Source organism: Apteryx mantelli, chromosome 2 (genome assembly GCF_036417845.1).
Source record: "Apteryx mantelli isolate bAptMan1 chromosome 2, bAptMan1.hap1, whole genome shotgun sequence".
In the NCBI taxonomy this organism is placed as follows: Eukaryota; Metazoa; Chordata; class Aves; order Apterygiformes; family Apterygidae; genus Apteryx; species Apteryx mantelli.
The window spans coordinates 123,882,461-123,901,100 of NC_089979.1; the positions used below are offsets into that span (position 1 = coordinate 123,882,461).

General features: G+C 42.1%; 1 protein-coding gene across 3 annotated transcripts in view; it reads left to right on the forward strand.

Moving 5' to 3' along the window:
• Positions 1-988: 988 nt before the first annotated feature.
• GADL1 (glutamate decarboxylase like 1) overlaps positions 989-18,640 on the forward strand; it is an 86,078-nt gene continuing 68,426 nt past the window's right edge. For 2 of the 3 annotated variants that reach the window (XM_067292463.1, XM_067292464.1), the window contains exons 1-5: positions 989-1,068; positions 12,959-13,128; positions 14,030-14,156; positions 15,898-15,988; positions 16,720-16,826. In XM_067292463.1, the coding sequence (XP_067148564.1) occupies positions 12,979-13,128; positions 14,030-14,156; positions 15,898-15,988; positions 16,720-16,826 (475 nt within the window). In that variant the 5' untranslated portion in view covers positions 989-1,068; positions 12,959-12,978. Of the gene's footprint in view, positions 1,069-12,372; positions 12,389-12,958; positions 13,129-14,029; positions 14,157-15,897; positions 15,989-16,719; positions 16,827-18,640 lie in introns of those variants that run through there. The other variant, XM_013950718.1, reaches the window with a different exon arrangement.

Consider the following 18,640-nt stretch of genomic DNA (forward strand, 5'->3'; position numbering starts at 1 on the left):
CCCGCTAGCTCCTTGCTTGGCCTGCAAGCACAGTTGGGCTGGCTGACAGTGAGCTCACCGCAGACAGTGCCGGCCGCCTCTGCACCTGCCACCAGCACCCACCTGCACAGCAGGCTGCCATTCTGGGGGTCAAACTGAGAAGAAACTCCATCACAAACAGGAGCACCACGACCAACCTCCCCACTTAAGGCAGCAGGACAACTCGCCGACATTAAAAACTCTCTCCTTATTTACTCGTAGCATCTGTGATGCCAACTGCCAGAGAGAAATGGCTTCACCCAAACCCCGAGCCTGGTATTAACAGATTTGAATCATCGTGCCGGTATTGTAACCCATAACCGAGCTGCCATGTTCTGCCCTCACCAGTAATGTGGTTGGTTCACCCAAACCACGCACTTGCCCTCCAGCGGGGCTCACGGACGCCTCTAACGGCCGTTACGGGTTCGAGGCATGACGCCGCCCGCGGTTAACGGTCACGCGGCCCCGCCCCGCTGCGCAGCTAAGGCACGAGGCGCCCACGCGCCGCGAGCTCCCTCCCGGCGCCTGCGCTGCGCGCTTCCCCCGGCAGCGGCGGTCTCCCGGCTGAGCAGGGGCCTCCTTCCTTGGGGGCTAATTTAAAAGGCAGCCTCTTTCCCTCCCGATGGGCTCTTCTGTCACGCTCCGCACTTTTAAAGTCCCCTCCGTGCACACTGGTCCGCCGTCCCGCGCGACCGTTGTTTTTCCACACGCGGCCAACGGCCCTGCGGGGAAATAACGGCGCCCGCAGGCGGCAACCGACACTGGCTGCCCCTCACCGCCGTCCCGCACCGGGGGCAGCAGGGCAGGAAACCCCCCCGCCCCCCTGCGCCCCGCTCCGGCCCCTCCTGCGGTGCCCGGCGGTGCCCGCCCCCCCGCCGCGCCGGGGCGCGGCTGGCGGCGGGCCAGCGCCGCTGAGGATATTAATAGGCGGCCTTGAGCAAGCGGCGCCTCGCGGGCAGGGCTGGGCGGTTGTGGGCGAAAGCTCCGGCTCCGCGCGGTGCCCGCTCCAGCGCAGGACGAGCTCGGCGCGGGAGCGGCCGCGGCGGGGAGGTGCTTCGCTTCCCTTCGCTTCCCTTCCCTTCCCCTCTGCTCCGGTCTGCACCGGGCGCCCTCTGCGAGCGGCGGCGGCTCCCACTGCGAAGGCGAGATGGAGGGTAACCGCTGCGGGCACAGCCGCCTGCTCGCTCTCTCCTCCTCGTTTGAGCGCCGGGAGGGGTGGGCACCCGGGCGACCACCGCGCCGCGGGCTCCCGCGGAGGGAGGCAGGGAGGGAGGAGGCGGTGTCTCGCCCGCTCCGTGCCCCGGCAGGGCCCCTCGCCTCTCCCCCCGCCGCCTCGGGGCTTGCGCTGGCCCTGCGGCCTGGCCCCAGCCACGGGCGCCTGCCGCGGCGCCGGGAGCAGCGGCGGCCTCGCGGCGGGGAAGGGAGGCCGGGCCGGCTCGCCGCTGCGGGCCGAGAGGGTGCGGGCTGCCTTCCCGAAGGGTCAGCGGCTCCCGCAGCAACGTACGGAGATGAGCGGACAGGCTGCCTGTTGAATCTCTTGCCCTATATCCTTATAGATCTTCCTTTCGTTGAAGTGCAGCAGTGTTGTATCCAGAATGCTTTAATACGGTATAGCGCTTGCAACAGTTACTGTAAAAAAGCATTGTGGTACAGTATTTTCGTTGAAATAAATGATCATTTATTGAGTGGTGCCTTTTTTTTCTTTTTTCCCCCTCAGGCACCAGAATAAAATGGGCATGGCAATACAGTGATTTGCTTTGGAGCAAAATGTCTTTGGAAGGGAGAAATTAATCCTACTTTATAAATGTACTATCAAATTAACTTACTAACCTGCATCAACAGGAAGATCTTGCATCATTACATAATGAAAAACAAAAGTTTACTATGTTTGTAAACCTTGGTGACATGAAAGACCTATAGCTAATAATGAGGCTTCTGGAGAAGCTTAGAAGATGGCAGAGAATAAATTGTGGCATGCTTAGGTTTCAAATATGCCATTAATTGCAAGGTTAGGAAATGAGGACTTCCCTGATCTTGTGAGAGGAAACCTATTGCTAGTCAAAAAATAGTAAGTGTTGGCAGATGGCAGTCCCCTCTCCCACAAGAACATTATTCTTGATAAGAGTTGCTCCACTTCTTCCAAAGCGAGATCTCCTCATCCATGCTTACTGTAAGACTAAAAGAAACATGTTTTATTAGACTTTTTTTAAAGTTGTTACTCCCAGGTTGAGAAAGTATTCTAGCTTATCTTGTTGTGTCTTACATTCTTGGGGTGGGGGGCAAAGCAGTTAGCACTCTAGTGGGGGGAAATCTCCAAATAAAATAATGTATTTGGGAGAAATTTCAGGCACTTAATGTTTAAGAATGATGGTTCCCTCTTGTTTGGTTTGCTATAAATTGAATGAGCATTAGTAAAGTTACATGACACTTCTAGTGTGCAGGAAAGTATGTTCTAGTGTGCACAGTCATTTAAGACATTTTAGCATGTGAATAGCAGCTCCAAAAGTATTTGATTTCATTTATAGTTCATCTTAATTTCCTCTGTCAAGACAACACCAAAGATGCTTTTAGCGGAGATCTTGGTGTTCTCTTTGACTGAGTATTAGTGTTCTTGCTCAAATGCTGCCCAAAGTATGCTGCCAAAAGTCTGATATGGATTTCCTTCCAAAACCGTTTGCTTGTGCTGGTGAGGGCTAGAATGTGCCTAGTGCAAATACATTCCCATGCCTGCTGCTGCAAGCCTCTCAGGCTCTCTGCCTTGCTCATGAGTAGCATCTATAACTTCTACATACTTTCTCATCAGAAATTCTTCAGTCTGTCTCCCCATCCTCTGTTGCCTTTAACTTTGTTGATTTGCTGTGTTTTACCATAGGCTTTGTCTGGTGAATGTGTTTCCCCTCAGCAGGGTGCTGAAGGAAGTTGAGCTGCACTGTAGCCTTTGCTAGTGGTGTTGGGTGTAGCCATTTCATGGATTCAGGTGACTGGGGACTTGGGGAAAGATTTTGCTAATGACATGCTGAGTAGTTGGAGAAATAGGACTGTTTAGTTCCTGAGGTGGTAAAGCCTTTGCTGCCTGCTGAAGGTTTTTTGCTTTTTCCAGCAAGCATGAATCTACCTTAAAAAAATAGATCTTTCTGGGCTGCTGTGTGCGGTAGTTCTCCTTTCTGTATGAATTTTACATGCTCTTAGCTGGATCCTGTTAAACCTGTGTGGAAAAACATCTGGGAGGCAGAGACTGAAGAGCAGCAGTAGCACTATCTTTGCTTTGCACAACTGGAACAGCTGGCAAAGTGGGTACAGTTGCAGTGGAGACATGGATGTGTTCCCCAGTGTATCGAATTATCCTTGCAGGGGCTACTGTGGTCAGGAAAGCAGTAGGAGCAGTCCTGGGGAATGACACTTTTTTTTTTTTTTTTTAACACTTTTTGCATGTGTGAAATTGTACATTTGTGAAGTTCATCTCGCTTGTTGCTAATTTAGCCTAATTTCTCTCCGAGATTATCACTGCTATCCACAAGGGTAGCCTTGCTGGCTGTGCAGGGATGAGCACAAGGATTCTTTAGGCTATGCCTCCACTGACAAAAGCGATAGCAAACCCTCCTATATGGATAGGGACCAAGCTGCAGATTCCCACTCCTAGCTGCAGAAGCCAGTTCAGACTGCATATGTCTTTCAATCATAGCTGTCATTTGGCATCAATGTAGCTTTCCAAGGCTGTTCTGGCAAGGAAAAAGCCTGGAGAGTTATGTGCTTAAAAAAAAGAGTGGAGATATTCCCTTGTGGGGCATAAAGGCTGAGTTTATTAAGCAGAGTCTCAAGCAAGTCCTTACTGGCTCATCAAGTACAACAAATAGAATCAGAGCTGGAAAAAGAGGAAGGGAGCAGGCAGCATTTATGCAGTATGCTGCCTTCTGGATCACATGCTGCTTTGTGCATATGCGGTATGTTTGGGGAGTTATGTGGGTTAAGTCTGCCAGCAGAATGGGGAGATGAATCGGCAAATGTTTACTTCATATATGACAGTGTCACCTCAGACAGGTGTAATGTTTAGCATGGTAAACGTACTGAAAATTAGAGTGACTTTGAGGCTCTGGTAGTGTGACACTGTGGTTAGTCTTCTGGTCTGGGCAGAGGAATAGTTTCTCTCCTGTATCTTAGAATCTTATAAAAAAATAATAAAATCAGTTCATTGGAAGAAGGGAAACACAGGTGTGCAAGAAATAAGTTTGCATCAAACAAAGCCATTCTATGTGATTACATTGATTATATTTAAAATGAATGAAATTTTATTGTTGGTTAATGAACATTTAGCAACAAAGCTTAATCTGACACTTAAGAAGTAAAACAAATAATTCTTCTTTTTTGATTAAGGCATCTTTTAAGTTGTCACTTATACAGCCAAGAATTGTTACTTTGTAATGCATTAGGGGATCTTGTTGAATGCTAATTCTGCTGGTTTTACCTATTAGATAGTTTAGTTTTCATATGCCTTAATTCCCCTGGCCTTAAGTATTTAAAGCTGCCTGCTTCTGTAAGGAGCATCTGTATTTCCATAAACACTTAGCACGTGTTCTAAGCACAAAATATGGGCACGTTAAAATACATGGATTTGTATTTTTCTGATCTCCCCCCCCCCATAGTCAGATCTGAGAGTTAGCCCCAGTGTTCAACCAGATGTTTACAGAACTACCTCTTCAGGCTTTGCAAAAAACAAAAGTTAGATTTCTTGCAGCCTTTTTTTTTTTTTTTTTTTAATCTTTTTGTCACAAACTCTAGAGGATGTTGGAGACAATTGTTTGTAAAGCATTAGCAGCTCAAGGGGACTCGAGACAGACATGGCTAACTTGAGGCTGTTCCCCTCCCCCTTTTTTTTATTCTTCAGTCTGTGCATGCAGGTTATTATATTTTAGCATTAATGGAGTTTATGCATGTGCAATGAGTTTATGCAATGTGCAATTATTTTAAATAAATTTAAAAGGTAGATAGTTGTTGTTTGTGGTATGTCGGTGGAGGTTATTTTTGTTGATGGGTATTGTCAAAAAACATACAGTGAATCAGGGTTAGTATAAGGGTAATAAGTGGTGACTTTGACCTGGTTCAAATGTACGTCCATCTGTATTACTGTTTGTTCAGTGTATGTGATCTTGATTTTCCTCAGTGAAAAACTTGCCAAATGTTGGTGACTGGAGGCATGTTTAAAGAAAAAAAAGTCACTGGACCAGGGGTCATCAATGCTGTCAATATGATGAGGAAAGTAGTTCTTAATGACCAAGGTCTTTTGTCAGTGAAACGGAAATAATTCTATAAAGGAGCTGGTCAAATCTAGATAATTGGAACAGCTTTTGGCTGTAAGGCTTGGGTGTCCCTGCCCTTTGTCATATCTCACCTTATGCAATCTGAAAAGCCTCAGAAATATGATCTTATCCATTGGCAAATGCCAGGGTCTCAACAAGAAAGGTGGTATCATAAGCTGCTTGGCTTCCTTCCCCTACTTACACTGGCAAGACAGCTTGTGTCTCATTGAGCTGCTTAAACTTTTTTTTCTCATGCAGACCTCCTCCATTGTTCAGGGATTATTGATCCCCCTTTGATGCAATTTAACACGTTAAAAAGCTGTGTAACTTGGTGAATAGGGAAAAGTGAGCAACAAATGCGATATATACCTGGTATTTGGTTGCGGTGTTGTTGCTGATCTGAAATGACTGATGGAAAGTGTTGGCATGGTCAGAATGAAAAAAGTTGTACACCTTCTGCCTGTAATCACTTAGAGAAAAATGAAAGATGGGTTACAGGTGCAGCCAGACTGCAGCTGGTGCAGTGACTGCAGCTGGGCCTGTTTCGGTTGCTGTAGCTGGCTGGGGCTCACATGGCGTCATTGGTGAGCTCTAGTGTGCATGGCATGGTTGGTCTCTGCTACTGCCAGGCATCATCCAGGCCACTGCCCTCAAAGAGGACTGCCAGCATCTCATGCTGGGGCTCGTTGGTGTGTGTTGTCACCCCTGCAGCTTGGCCTCCACCACCTCAGGAGTGGTTTTGCAAAACCCCCTCAGAAAAGCAGGACTGGCACAAATGCAAAGCAATATGTGCAGAGCCCTCCCGAGGTTCTCATCTGTGCAACTGGTCTCTGCTGATCAGACCAGCAATGTTACAATGGTCTGGGGGTCCATGGAGCCCTGGAGTGTGTACTAAGCCATACATGACAATATCCATCTTCCAGCTTTATTAGTTCAGACTAGTTTCTACTTCTGCTACTAACCTTCCAGGGAGCCCTTGAGCGACTCATACTGGCATGCTGTGCCTTTGCTTTTCCAAGAGAAAGCCAGAAATGACTATTGTGCTTTGTGGGTTTGTGTGTATGTGTGTGGGGTTTTTTTTTTTGTTTTTTTTTCTGCCTGTGCTCATCAGCCCAGTGTTAGGCACTGTATTTGGCTTCTGCCTTAGGAAATTGTCAATGTATATGTGCATACAATGGAAAATTAAAGAGAAAGTAATTTTATCACCATCTTGCATGAGCAGAACCAAGCTACAGAGGTTACATGATTTGCCCAGTGTCAAAGTAGGTCTTTGAGCTAGAATACTTTGGATTTAAAAAAAAATGGAAATTAGAGTGGTAAATTTAAAATGTGAATTTACAATCTAGTAACTGCATTGCACAAGAACAGGTCAGTGCAAGGCAGCTTACTCCATTTTTGAAAGTGGATTAAACTACCTTGCTGCATATAGTATGCTAATAGATTAAGAATACTTACATAGGAGCTAGTTCAGAGGACCTAGTGGGCTGGAAAGGTACATCCCAATTTACTATGCACTAACTTCCTCATATGAGTAAATAAGGGCGTATCTATCTCAGAGCAATGTACACATAAATTAGTGAAGAGTTAATTGGAAATGCTTTGTAGGGAAAAAAAAAGGAAGTGTTTATGATGTGGAAAAAAAAAAAGTTGTTTTGACTGTAACTTGAATGTACACGTAAAACTTCCTAAAAAGAAAATAAACTTTTCTCTTCATTTATTTTTACATTTGAACTCTTATTGAATCACAGAAAGCTCTATTTTATTAAATTACTGCTTTCTTAGTTGAACTTTCAAAGACTGGAGTTAAAAATTGTTTTTATGTTATGGCTAAAAATATAGTTCTTTCATGAAATTGCAGGCTGTCATGCGTTGCTTTTAAAATCAAGTTGCAGGACTTCCATTTGGAAGAAAACCTTGTATTTTCATGTCATTTTTTTCCAGTGGGAAGCATAGAAATTTGAGAGATTCTTTATATTTTATGTGGGTCACACATAGATTGGTCATTTCCATCACATCTCAACCCCCTGAAGTTGTTACAGACCTTGATATCCCAGGCACAGTGCCTGTGATTGACTTGTACATTGCAAATATACTCACTTTCTCACAGAAAAAGAAGGCACAAAGTGTTCAGTATTAATGTGGAAACTTTAAAAATAAAAGCCATTTTGTATCTGAGATGCTTTCTACGCTGTTGGCAAATGTTAAAAGTTAGAACATGTGAGCCAGCAGAATCTCATTGGGGTCAGGGAGTTAGGATTTCCATTTCATAGTTGGCAACTGCCATTTCTCAGCTTTGTATCAAGGTGAATTCCAATTTTCCACAGCCTGTTTTCATAATTGGAAATACTACAGCATGAATCACTCCTTCAGTTACTTGGTTGGGGCATCAAAATGTCATTATTAAATATTAACATCTATTCCTGAGGTTTGGCTGCATAAAGATTCCTGTTTCTTAACTTCTGTCTCTCTCTCTGTTTTTTTTTTTTCCTTAAAAAAGAAAGTCAGTCCTGCGTAGTACTGTTGTGTGTAGAAAGCACTCAGCAGGCTGTGACTGGGCACAACATGTTATGAGCATTTGACTGATACGGTGCCTGTTCAGGATTCTGGGAACATCACTGAAGGCAGGACCTTGGTCTGATGGGGAATCCAAGGTCCATGCTAAGATATTAATCATTGTGAATCTTGTTCAGGATCCTCTCTATCCTCCCAGCCTTTCCTTTCAGAATGGTAAATTCAGGTGTGGGACAGAGGAAAGGACTCATTTGTTGTACTGTTGCCCTTTAGTGCTACTGGTCTGCTGGAAGAGCCTGCTGAGGGGCTATTGAGGCCAGACACGTGCTTTTCTCTCCCTCAGGTCATGCTCCATGAAGGTCACTTTTGCATTTCTGCAGTCAGAGGATTCCTGTGTGCAGGGGGCTGTTGCAGACCTTTGGAAAGGAGGCCCCCAATTTGTTCGCTGTCCACAGGCCTTGTTCCTAAACCTAGGAAACAGGACCATATAGTATAGGAGCAATCGCATGAGCCCTACCATACCTGTGCATACTTTTTTCACTTGGGTGGCTTTACCAGGATGCCAGATCAACTTGAATACTGGATTCTAAAAAAGCTGCATCTGTTTTACTTGGCAACAGGCTTGGGAAATTGGTTTGCTAAGAAACCATGTATTTTATCGTAAAAGTAGAGTGACATACAGTATGGCACTGACAGTAATCCATTAAACATGACGGTGTGAAGAGTTTGAAGTTCACTCATTTTATTTTGCTCTACACACACAGATAGTATACTCTGGTTTTTGAAAGAAGAACCATGACTAGATCATACATGATGAGAAGTTTAAAATCTGTTTCTGGTTAAGGCTGGCAATTATTATTGCATTTGTTACAAAGCAGAAATCAAGCTTTGGTAAAAGTCAGCCTTTTTCATTCACTTGAATAGTTAGTGGTGCTAGTACAGTGTAAACTGAGCAGGATTTGGCTCTGACATTCAAGCACAAGCATTCTTTCACAACAACCCCCTTCTGTTTCTGTCCCTTCCTTGTAAGCAGTAAATCTGTCTGGGCATTTTATTATACTTTTCCAAATGTCGTCAGAATGTGCCAAGTACAAGGCTAGAGTTTCTTATTGCAGTGCAAGAATTTAACAGTGAAAGTTTCCATATATTTATGCAATCACAGATGCAGATTTTTAAATAGCTGGTAGTGCTTACATAAAGATATAGAAACATCTGAAAAATGTTTATTTTTCTGTATGTTGCTTCAGCTCTGATCAATTTATGTTTTCTTTTGGGAAAATAATATCGATCTTAAAATTGGAATGCTAGTTCAAAATCCTTCAGTTGCTGCAACAGAATATTTCACTCGGGATGAAGGGTCAGAATTATGGGTGTGATCCTGCTTCTGCTGAAGCCAGTGGTTAAATCCCTAATTACCTTCAACTGGAGCTAAGATCAAGCCTTCTCTTTTGGAGAAGTCTATCTTGAACAGTCAATAGTCCTTAATCTCTGATCTAAAGCACTCCCATTTAGTAAAGTTTTAGTTCCGTTTCAAGCCTGGAGCCATTTAGCTGAAACTGCATTTGATACACGTTCTGGATGCCTGTTTGCTGAGTCTGCTTAGGACTTTGCTTCTATATTCTTAAATGCAAAAGAATATATTTGTTGCTGCCGCACCTCTAGATTGTTTTCCCACCATGTTTTTGGAAAACAAGAGCTGCATGTGGAAAGATGCTCTTTCTACATGCAGATTACATGTGGATTGTAAAGAGGTCTCTTAATGCAATCAGGGGTGTTTGAGACAGATCTGTAAAAGGCCTAAAGTGCTTGAAAAATAATGTTTTTGAGCATTTGAGAGTTTGAGTTTTTTTTTTTAAGGGACAATACTTACAAATAATCAGATAGTGTGTATGTTTCATAGCTTAGATGTTGACCTCTGAGAAAGTGTTAAAAAGCATGCAATTTAACATGGGTAGTGTGACACTAAAAGTGAAACTTCAATGTTTCTGGAGATTCACCCATCTAAAACATAATTTGTCATAGGATTTGTTTAAAAAAGAGATTAAAAAAAGTAAACAATAGGTTCTGTTTTAAAAATTCATATTTTTATCATTTACTTGTTTTTTATCCCTACTCAAGGTTTTGCTGCAACAAAGTAACACATTTTTAAGTAAAGAAGAGTTTGGGACTCTCATAAGAACATCAGAAATCAGTTATAAGTAGAACATTAACTATTGTTAAGATTTGCAGTAAAATAATGAGTTGGGAATGGTGTATACATCTAGCAGTGGTTTGCAAAATCTGAAGACCTTTACCTCAGAGAGAGTACATGTTTAGTGCCAGGTTGAGCTGTTGACTGTGAACTAGTTGTTCCTCTCAGTTTACATTAATAGTTTTATGATATGTTCCTGGGCAGAGTTTAGCTGATCAAGTTCAGATTGAAATGGTAAGTGATAACCAAAAAGTTATGGAGCAAGTGATCAAATAATTGCAAGGCATATTATTTCATGAAATCTTTACTGGGGCCTTCAACAGGCAAATTGCTGTTGAAATGAAGGCTCTTTCCCCTCTCTTCCCTCTGACCCCTCTGCTTTGCCTTTCTTTCACAGACTTTGTCTGAGGTCCAAAACAGATGTGTGGGGTGTAGGGGTAGGCTATCAACCATTTTTCTGATGGTGTGTTCTTCCTCTGGCTCTGCAAAAAGTCTGCTGGAGACTGTAAAACTATTTAGAGGTGCTTCAAATATTGAACTGTTGTTGTGCCCATCACCCAGCCCCCCAAAGAAGTGGTAGAAAAAGTGATCCTTTCCACAGAATCCCTGAAGAGGTTATTGTAAAGTCAAGGAAGTACTAGTATCACATCTCTGTGCAACAGTATTAAAAATAGGACTGATGCAGTTACCCAGGGAAAGCTTTTGCGCAGCTCTGATTCTAGTAGAGATCCCAGGGTAGAGTAGAGCAAAGAGAGGAGTTTGGGGGGGGGGGTTCTTCCCCTCCACTGTTTCTTCTTTGGGATATTCCTGTAACTAAGGGAAGTATTAATGACTGTGTTCTGTGAGAGATACTCATTTTCCCCATACAGCTTTTTCAGATCCTGTCCTCTGTTCTGTAGAGACAAAACACCTTTGACGTACTTGGAGATACTGTTATCTCCAGGAGATGAGTATGTTGAGTTTTTTTGTGTTTATATTAAACTCTGGTTAGCACTCAAGGGAGCTATACATGCATCAAAGGGAAAAACTGACTCTTAATCCAAAAATAGTCCCTGTTCTGTCTGCCCAAAGAGCTAATTTTTTCCCATTCCTTGTTATTACCTGGTGCTTTAAGTCTCCTAAGGTCGACCTACTAGCTTGTGTTTTCAGAAAGAAACCTCTAAGACTTTTTCAAAGCTGCGATTTCTGTGTGATGCCCCTGCTGGGAAGCATGATGGGAACTGACCTCTCTGATACGCAGGATTTTCCTTCTGCTTGTTGAAGATGGAATGCTGCTTACCTGCCAGTTCTGTATATGTCCCACATGAACACATATGCCTCTTCTACAACAATGTGCAGAAGGCTGTTTTCTGTCCATCAAAACTTAGCATATTTGCCCTTTGGCTTAAAACTAGAAGTAGTTTTAGAAAGGCGGAGGCTGGGCATCATCTTTGTTGCCAAAATTATGGGAAGCCTGAGGTTCCATCTTATGTTAGAATTTGATCTTGTTATATTTGTCCTAATAAGTGGAAGCGAACTAAAGAACTACTGAATCATCTGTAAGTACAAGCTGATGGGTTTGACAGTGTTTCTTTAAGTCAGTGGACCCTCAAAAGTTATAAACCTTTCTAGGCAGTATTGTTTTCCTTATGTAGCCTCTTCCACATGGGGAACTGTAATTATGGTAAGCATTGTGAATGTGTTTCATGCTGTCCTGTAGTCTTTTGGAAATTCAGTTGTTTGTATAGACCCATGGCAAAAAAACCTACCTTTCTCCTGCACTCTGTAACTGGAGCAAAAAGCAAAGCAGATAAAGGTCAGATAAAGGTCATATGGTCATGGACTTTACCCCTTCAGACATACTTACCCTTTCACCATCCTCACTGTAGAGGCTGGAGAAAACTCTCCAAGACACCGCTGCCTGGCTTCTTATATTGTAGCTCTTCTAGGGAGAGATCAGTGGACAGATGCTCTCTGTAACCCAGTTAATATTGATATATAAGTTACTGCTTCTCCTTTCAGCACTATACTGTTTCAGATGTCTCAGCCTGTTCCCTTGATATCTTTGAATGTCTCACTTTCCTCTTTATCCTCAAGTTGATTAAAATTGGAGTCCTGATCTTGCCTTATGAAACCAATACATGAAATAGATACGTGGTTGCCGTAGTTGGCTAGTGTCTTATAGGCATCTTAGATGAAGTGTCCTTTCAGAAGTAATGTAAAGGAGGAAGTAGTAATGTGTTTAGGGAATACATCAGAAGAGTACATCCCATGGACGAAGGTGAGGGGGAAGAAAGACATCATCATGGGAGAAGTGATAATCTGCACGCTAAATTGCTGTAATAAGTGAATGAGGTCACTTAATAGGATAAAGTCGGAAAGGAGTGGAGTACAGGTACGTGATATTGACAGCAGTCTGGAGAGATTTTATCTTTGTGGAGTGAAAAAGGGGTCAGTGAAGCAATTCGAGAAGGATGCAGGCAGCTCAGAGCAATAGAACTGGCTGGTAGGAAGGAGCAGCATGAGGATATGGGAAAAGAAGCTGGGAATTATTTCATTGAAAAAAGGGGAATGGAAGGGATGATGTGTGAAAGGAAGCATTTTCAGCTAAGAAGAATGCCTCTTTTCTCATGCTCTCTCTGTTTATCTACCTGTACTGTGTTCTAGGCCAGAACTGTATTTTCCTCTGTGTTTGGAAGGTGCCTTGCATGCTTTTGTATGCTACAGAAAGTAGGTAGCATACAGTAGGCTATTATTGCCTATATAATAACAGTCTAGATTTAAAGTAATAGAAGTAGCTTTTCTGTCTGTAAAGATGCTTCCACCAAAACCTAGGATTCTTGTACGTGTGAAAAGTCCATGTGAATTCTTTCCTCTAGTAAATCATCAGCAGTGGGAGAATATTTTCTAGTTTATGATTTAGTTGGCCCGGCCTCACTCTAATGGAGAGTTATTTGTGTTACAGTTGGTATTTACAAACAGGAGATGCTCCAGAAGAAGAATGCTGTCTTGGTGGATGGAGTTGTCCTAAATGGTCCAATAATGGACTCGAAAGCAGGAGAGAAGTTTGTGGAAGAGGCCTGTAAGATTATAATGGAAGAAGTAATCCAGAAAGCTGAGGATGTAACAGAGAAGGTAAAGTCTTTGTTTTTGAAAATTTGTAACAGATATAATGAGCAATAAATCTGATTTTTCTAAGCTGTATTTTATTGCACTTTAAAAGGCATCATAATTGCTTTTAGTGTGTGTCTGGCTCTGAAATGAAAGAGATATCCTTCCAAATCAAAAAAGATCATATTATAGAACCATCTAATAACATAATTAGCATACATATTTGCAAGAAAACTGTTTCTTCATCTCGAAGTACGATGGTCACTTTGTTTGAGTTGACAAATGGATGCAGTTTTTTGTTTTGGGTGTGGGGGGGATGAGTTAGTTTCTTTATTCCTTAGGAGTAAACTGTATTAGAGAAGGAGGAACAGTGGATGTGGCACCACTGCGGAAAGGCAACACTATGAGCTTCCTCTGGGTTTCATGGAACCCCCTGCTTACGAGGGTGTATTTGGAGAGGCTCTGAAATGAAGCACGCTTGCCTGGGGGTGTGCACTGGTTGCTCCCACCCCTTGGCAGAACAACACCTGAAAATGCTGGGCCTTTAGCTAAGGACAGAATTCGACTGCAGGGCTCTTGCTGTTAGCTAGAATATACAGTCATGAGCATGGTAGCTTGGTTTTCAGGCTCCAAGCTGACTTTTTACATCCCAGCATGCCAGCAGGTACACCTTCTCCTCCCTGTCTTCTCCTTCCAGCCATCCATACCCCAGTCCTTATTCAAGGTCAGGGGATGCCTGAGATGCAATAAAACTTGAGATCCCAATTAGACCATTTTATCAGAGACATTTTCAGGTGGCATGCTACACTGCAACAAACAGTTTTTCTGAAACCAGTGCTGACTGTGGTGTTTATGTAGTACCTTTATAACTCTTCCTCTTGGCTAACCTGATCATTGCTGGTGTCTCCCCCCTCCCCATCATTAGGTTTGTGAATGGCGGGCCCCTGAAACACTGAAAATGATTCTTGATCTGGAAATGAGGGACACTGGAGAATCTCATCAGAAGCTCTTGCAACTCTGTCAAGATGTTATACAATACAGCGTCAAAACCAGTAGGAATTTGATTTCTAGTGATCTATTTTGTTGTACAGTAATGTAAGAAGGCAGGATAATTTATATGAAGTTTCGTTACCTTTCAGGAAACCAGAGGTATGAGTGTCTGTCTTCTGCCTGTGTATACATGTATGCAAACATTTGGTTGTGCTTCAGCTGTTTGACTGAATGCTCATCACCAGAGGCGTCTGTGGTTGACTGGAATGTGTAATCACGGCAAACCAATCAAAAACTAATTCCTGTAGTGCTTAAGCATTAACATTAATGGTAGATATAGCCGAAGTCTTGTGAAAGTTCTCTAGACAGGTACGATATAACAGTTCAGCAGAACAGACAGGAGAAGGACCACTGTGTGTGACTTTCTGCTGTCTGAGTAAGGAGGAGTGAAGTCACCATCACTGCCCTTACACAAATAAGGCTGCATTCTTAGCAGTGATTACTCTACATTTACTATTGCTCTCTATTGAGCAATAGTCTTAGAGGGTGTTAATTTGCTGATAGGCAGCAATTCCTGTTCCAGACAGTGTGAGAAGAGTATGCAGTGTTTCAGAGACTGTACATGACATCTTTGCAGGATTAGCACTCTACAGCTAACCTTCCTGCAGCATGTACTATATAATTAGATCTTAGCAAAAAGAGATGAATAACATCTGTTCAGGAAATAGTGTAGTATATCAGAAGCTCAGGATTTCAGATGCATAGCTTAGCCTGTATTTTGGAAAGTGTGAAGGACCTTTGATATAATTAGTTGCCCATTTCCTGGGTTTGTTCCCTGCCAGAGTCACTGTTGCTACAAAATAATAATTTCTCAAAAAAATAATTTTGAGAGTAAATTGACACCTTTGAAAACTACTGAAAAGTGACATTACTGATCTAAAGGATCAGTGCACTAATTTTATGCAGATAGCATTACTGAGGTACTGGAACATGTTCTGTTTCTTACTTTTGTAAATTGTCTTCAAATTTTCATTTGTTACGTTGTGTCACCTTAGAAAGGACATTAAAAATAGAAAAATATGCTTTGCACATGGTTTTTAATATAAGTAGAAACATTTATGAAAGCCTCAGGTATAATATGCATTAAGTCGTACAGCTTACCCTCTTCTGCACGTAAAAGTACCATGCTGTGGGTTAAAATTTAATTAGTGACCCTCTTGCTGAGCTGACTTGCTTTAATAGTCAGCAATAGACTAGAATTCTCTCATAGTGTAGTTATATTCCAGTGTTTCAAGGCAATTAGATGCTTTCTATGAACTTCTCATGTTAAGTCTACAGCAAGATTTTCCAAACTCCTGTACTGCCTCACTCTGTCAGTACTCAGATGTCTGTGGGGATCACAGGCAGAGCTGCCTGGAATTGGCAGGTTCCTGTGTTTTGAAGCTTAGCAAAATTTGGCTGAATGTCCATCGTGGCCCCCATAGACCACAGTTAGAATCCACTGTGTGTACTCAGTTGTCGATCACTTTCTTTTTTTAATTTGTAAAATTTACAAAAAAACCCCATTCATTCTGTGCACTAACAACATCTCTTCTTGTTTTGGGACCAGAAAATGCTTTTAAATTTTACTTTCAAAAGACTGTCTAACCTAAGAAAAGGAAAACAAGTCCAGAAAATACTGAGAGAATGGTAGGATGAATTGTTGTGCTTTGCAGAGATCTATGTTCAGCTGAGAGGGCTTGTGATATGTTCTCTTTTCATGTATATTCTATCAATGCTTGCTTTTCATGTTTGTATTTTCAGGTCATCCAAGATTTTTCAATCAGCTCTATGCCGGAATAGATTATTACTCTTTAGCGGCTCGTTTCATTACAGAAGCACTGAACCCAAGTGTGTAAGTGTACTTTTTTGTCGTCTTGGTGATGCATCAAACATGCTTTTTGGAATTGCAGCTTTTTTTTTTTTTTTTTTTCCTCCTGATTTGTTTTCAGTGTTATAGAGGAGGTAGGAATTATGCAGGAATTTGGGAAAGAGAATGGTCTGGGTTGGCCAAATAGCTCACCCGAAACTTGGCAAAGCAAATGAGGCCTTTTTTCTAGTTTGTGAGGTGGGGTTTAAGAGGAAAGATCTGTGGGTTTTTTTGTTGTTGTTTTGTTTTGTTTTGTTTTCCAACTCTTTTAAACCTAGACTTTTTTCTAACTTAGTGAATAAAAATGAATTTATCAGACTTAAGTGTTTATTTCTTTTGAAGCACTCTGCACAGAGTTGAATGCAAATGGTTACCTGTCTACAGTTTACTTGCAGATATAAAGCCTAAACAAAAATGTAACTGTTGCTTGCAGTAGGTTAAAAAAGCTGAAATTTAAGCATGTGACCTACATTAAAATCAAATTCTGACACTTCCACTGTCAAAGGAATACATCAATGTGATGCTGTCAGGAACTGAGCAATTGCTCTACTGCATCACATCCATAGTATATTTAGTTTAGAGTTTTACTGCTGATGGTTGTCAGTTTCTGATACATCAGAGAAAGGTGCAAGAAACCTCTTTATTTAATTTTAGCAGCATTCTGTGGCAGGGGTTCTATAGTCTTAATACCAATCACAATGCTTTTGTTTGTTCAGATATACATATGAAGTATCTCCTGTATTTCTGTTAGTGGAAGAAGCGGTCATCAAGAAAATGATTGAGTTCATAGGCTGGGAAGAGGGTGATGGCATATTTAATCCAGGTAAGAACAGTTCGGATTTTCAACCTGAGTTATAAACCAGCAGATACAGTAATTCTATGAACATTTGATTCACGTAGAATATTTGCAAATGCATGCAAAATCCAATGATGCACAGATAAAACTATTTCATCCGGGCTCTTCTAATGTGTTTCTAGTAATAATTCTATAAATCTGATCAGCAGCTGAATGAAAACACTTCTACACTGAAAAATAATGTGAAAATTAATTTTTTGTAACTGAAGCCCTTCCTGATCTTATTAACAACAATAGGAACAGTTTTACTGGACTGAGTCATCTATTGACAATCAAGGAGCTGATTTAAGTACCAGATGTCAACCAGTGGTGTGTGAGGACACTCTGTATCCTGCCTATCACTTGTGGGTGCCAAAGTTTATCTTAGTGGGAGCATCAGGAGCTTAACTCCTTTGAATGTACAGGCATACCTCAGAGATATTGTGGGTTCAGTTCCAGACCCCTGCAATAAAGTGAATATCACAATAAAGCAAGTCACACAAATTTTTTGGTTTCCCAGTGCATATAAAAGTTATGTTTACACTATACTGTAGTCTATTAAGTGTGCAATAGCATTATGTCTAAAAAAACCCAGTGTACGTACCTTAATTAAAAAATGCTTTATTGCTTAAAAAAAAAAAAGTTAACCATCATCTGAGCCTTCAGCGAGTCATAATCTTTTTGCTGATGGAGGGTCTTGCCTCGATGTTGATGGCTGCTGACTGATCAGGATGGTGGTTGCTGAAGGTTGGGGTGGCTGTGGCAATTTCTTAAAATAAGACAGCAATGAAGTTTGCCGCATCTATTGACTCTTGCTTTCACGAAAGATTTCCCTGTAGCATGCAATGCTGTTTGATAGCATTTTACCCACAATAGAACTTCTTTCAATATTGGAGTCAATCCTCTCAAACCCTGCCGCTGCTTTATCAACTAAGTTTATGTAATATTCTAAATCCTTTGTTGTCATTTCAACAATGATCACAGCATCTTCACCAGGAGTAGATTCCTTCTCAAGAAACCACTTTCTTTGCTCATCCATAAGAAGCAACTCCTCATCCGTTCAAGTTTGATCATGAGATTGCAGCAATTCAGTCACATCTTCAGGCTCCACTTCTAACTCTAGTTCTCTTGCTGTCAGTTCTAGTTCTCTTACTGTCAGCCTGGCCATGAAGCTTTGAAGCCAGGCATTGACTTCTCTCTAGCTGTGAAAGTCCTAGATGGCAGCATCTTCCAATAGAAGGCTGTTTCATCTACATTGAAAAGCTGATGTGTAGTGTAGCCACCTTCATCAATTATCTTAGCTAGATCTTCCGGATAACTTGCTGCAGCTTCTACATCAGCATTTGCTGCTTCGCCTTGCACTTTTATGTCATGGAGACGGCTTCTTTCCTTAAACCTCATGAACCAAGCTCTGCCAGCTTCCAGCTTTTCTTCTGCAGCTTCCTCACCTCTCTCAGCCCTTATAGAACTGAAGAAAGTTCAGGCCTTGCTCTGGATTAGGCTTTGGCTTAAGGGAATGTTGTGGCTGGTTTGATCTTCTATCCAGACCACTAAAACTTTCTCCATATCAGCAATAAGGCTGTTTCGCTTTCTTATTGTTCGTGTGTTCCCTGGAATAGCACTTTGCATTTCCTTCAAGAACTTTTCCTTTGCATTCACAACTGGACTAGCTGCTTGGCGTAAGAGGCCAAGCTTTCGGCCCGTCTTGGCTTTCGACATGCCTTCCTCACTAAGCTTCGTCATTTCTAGCTTTTGATTTCAAGTGAGAGACGTGCGACTCTTCCTTTCACTTGAACCCTTAG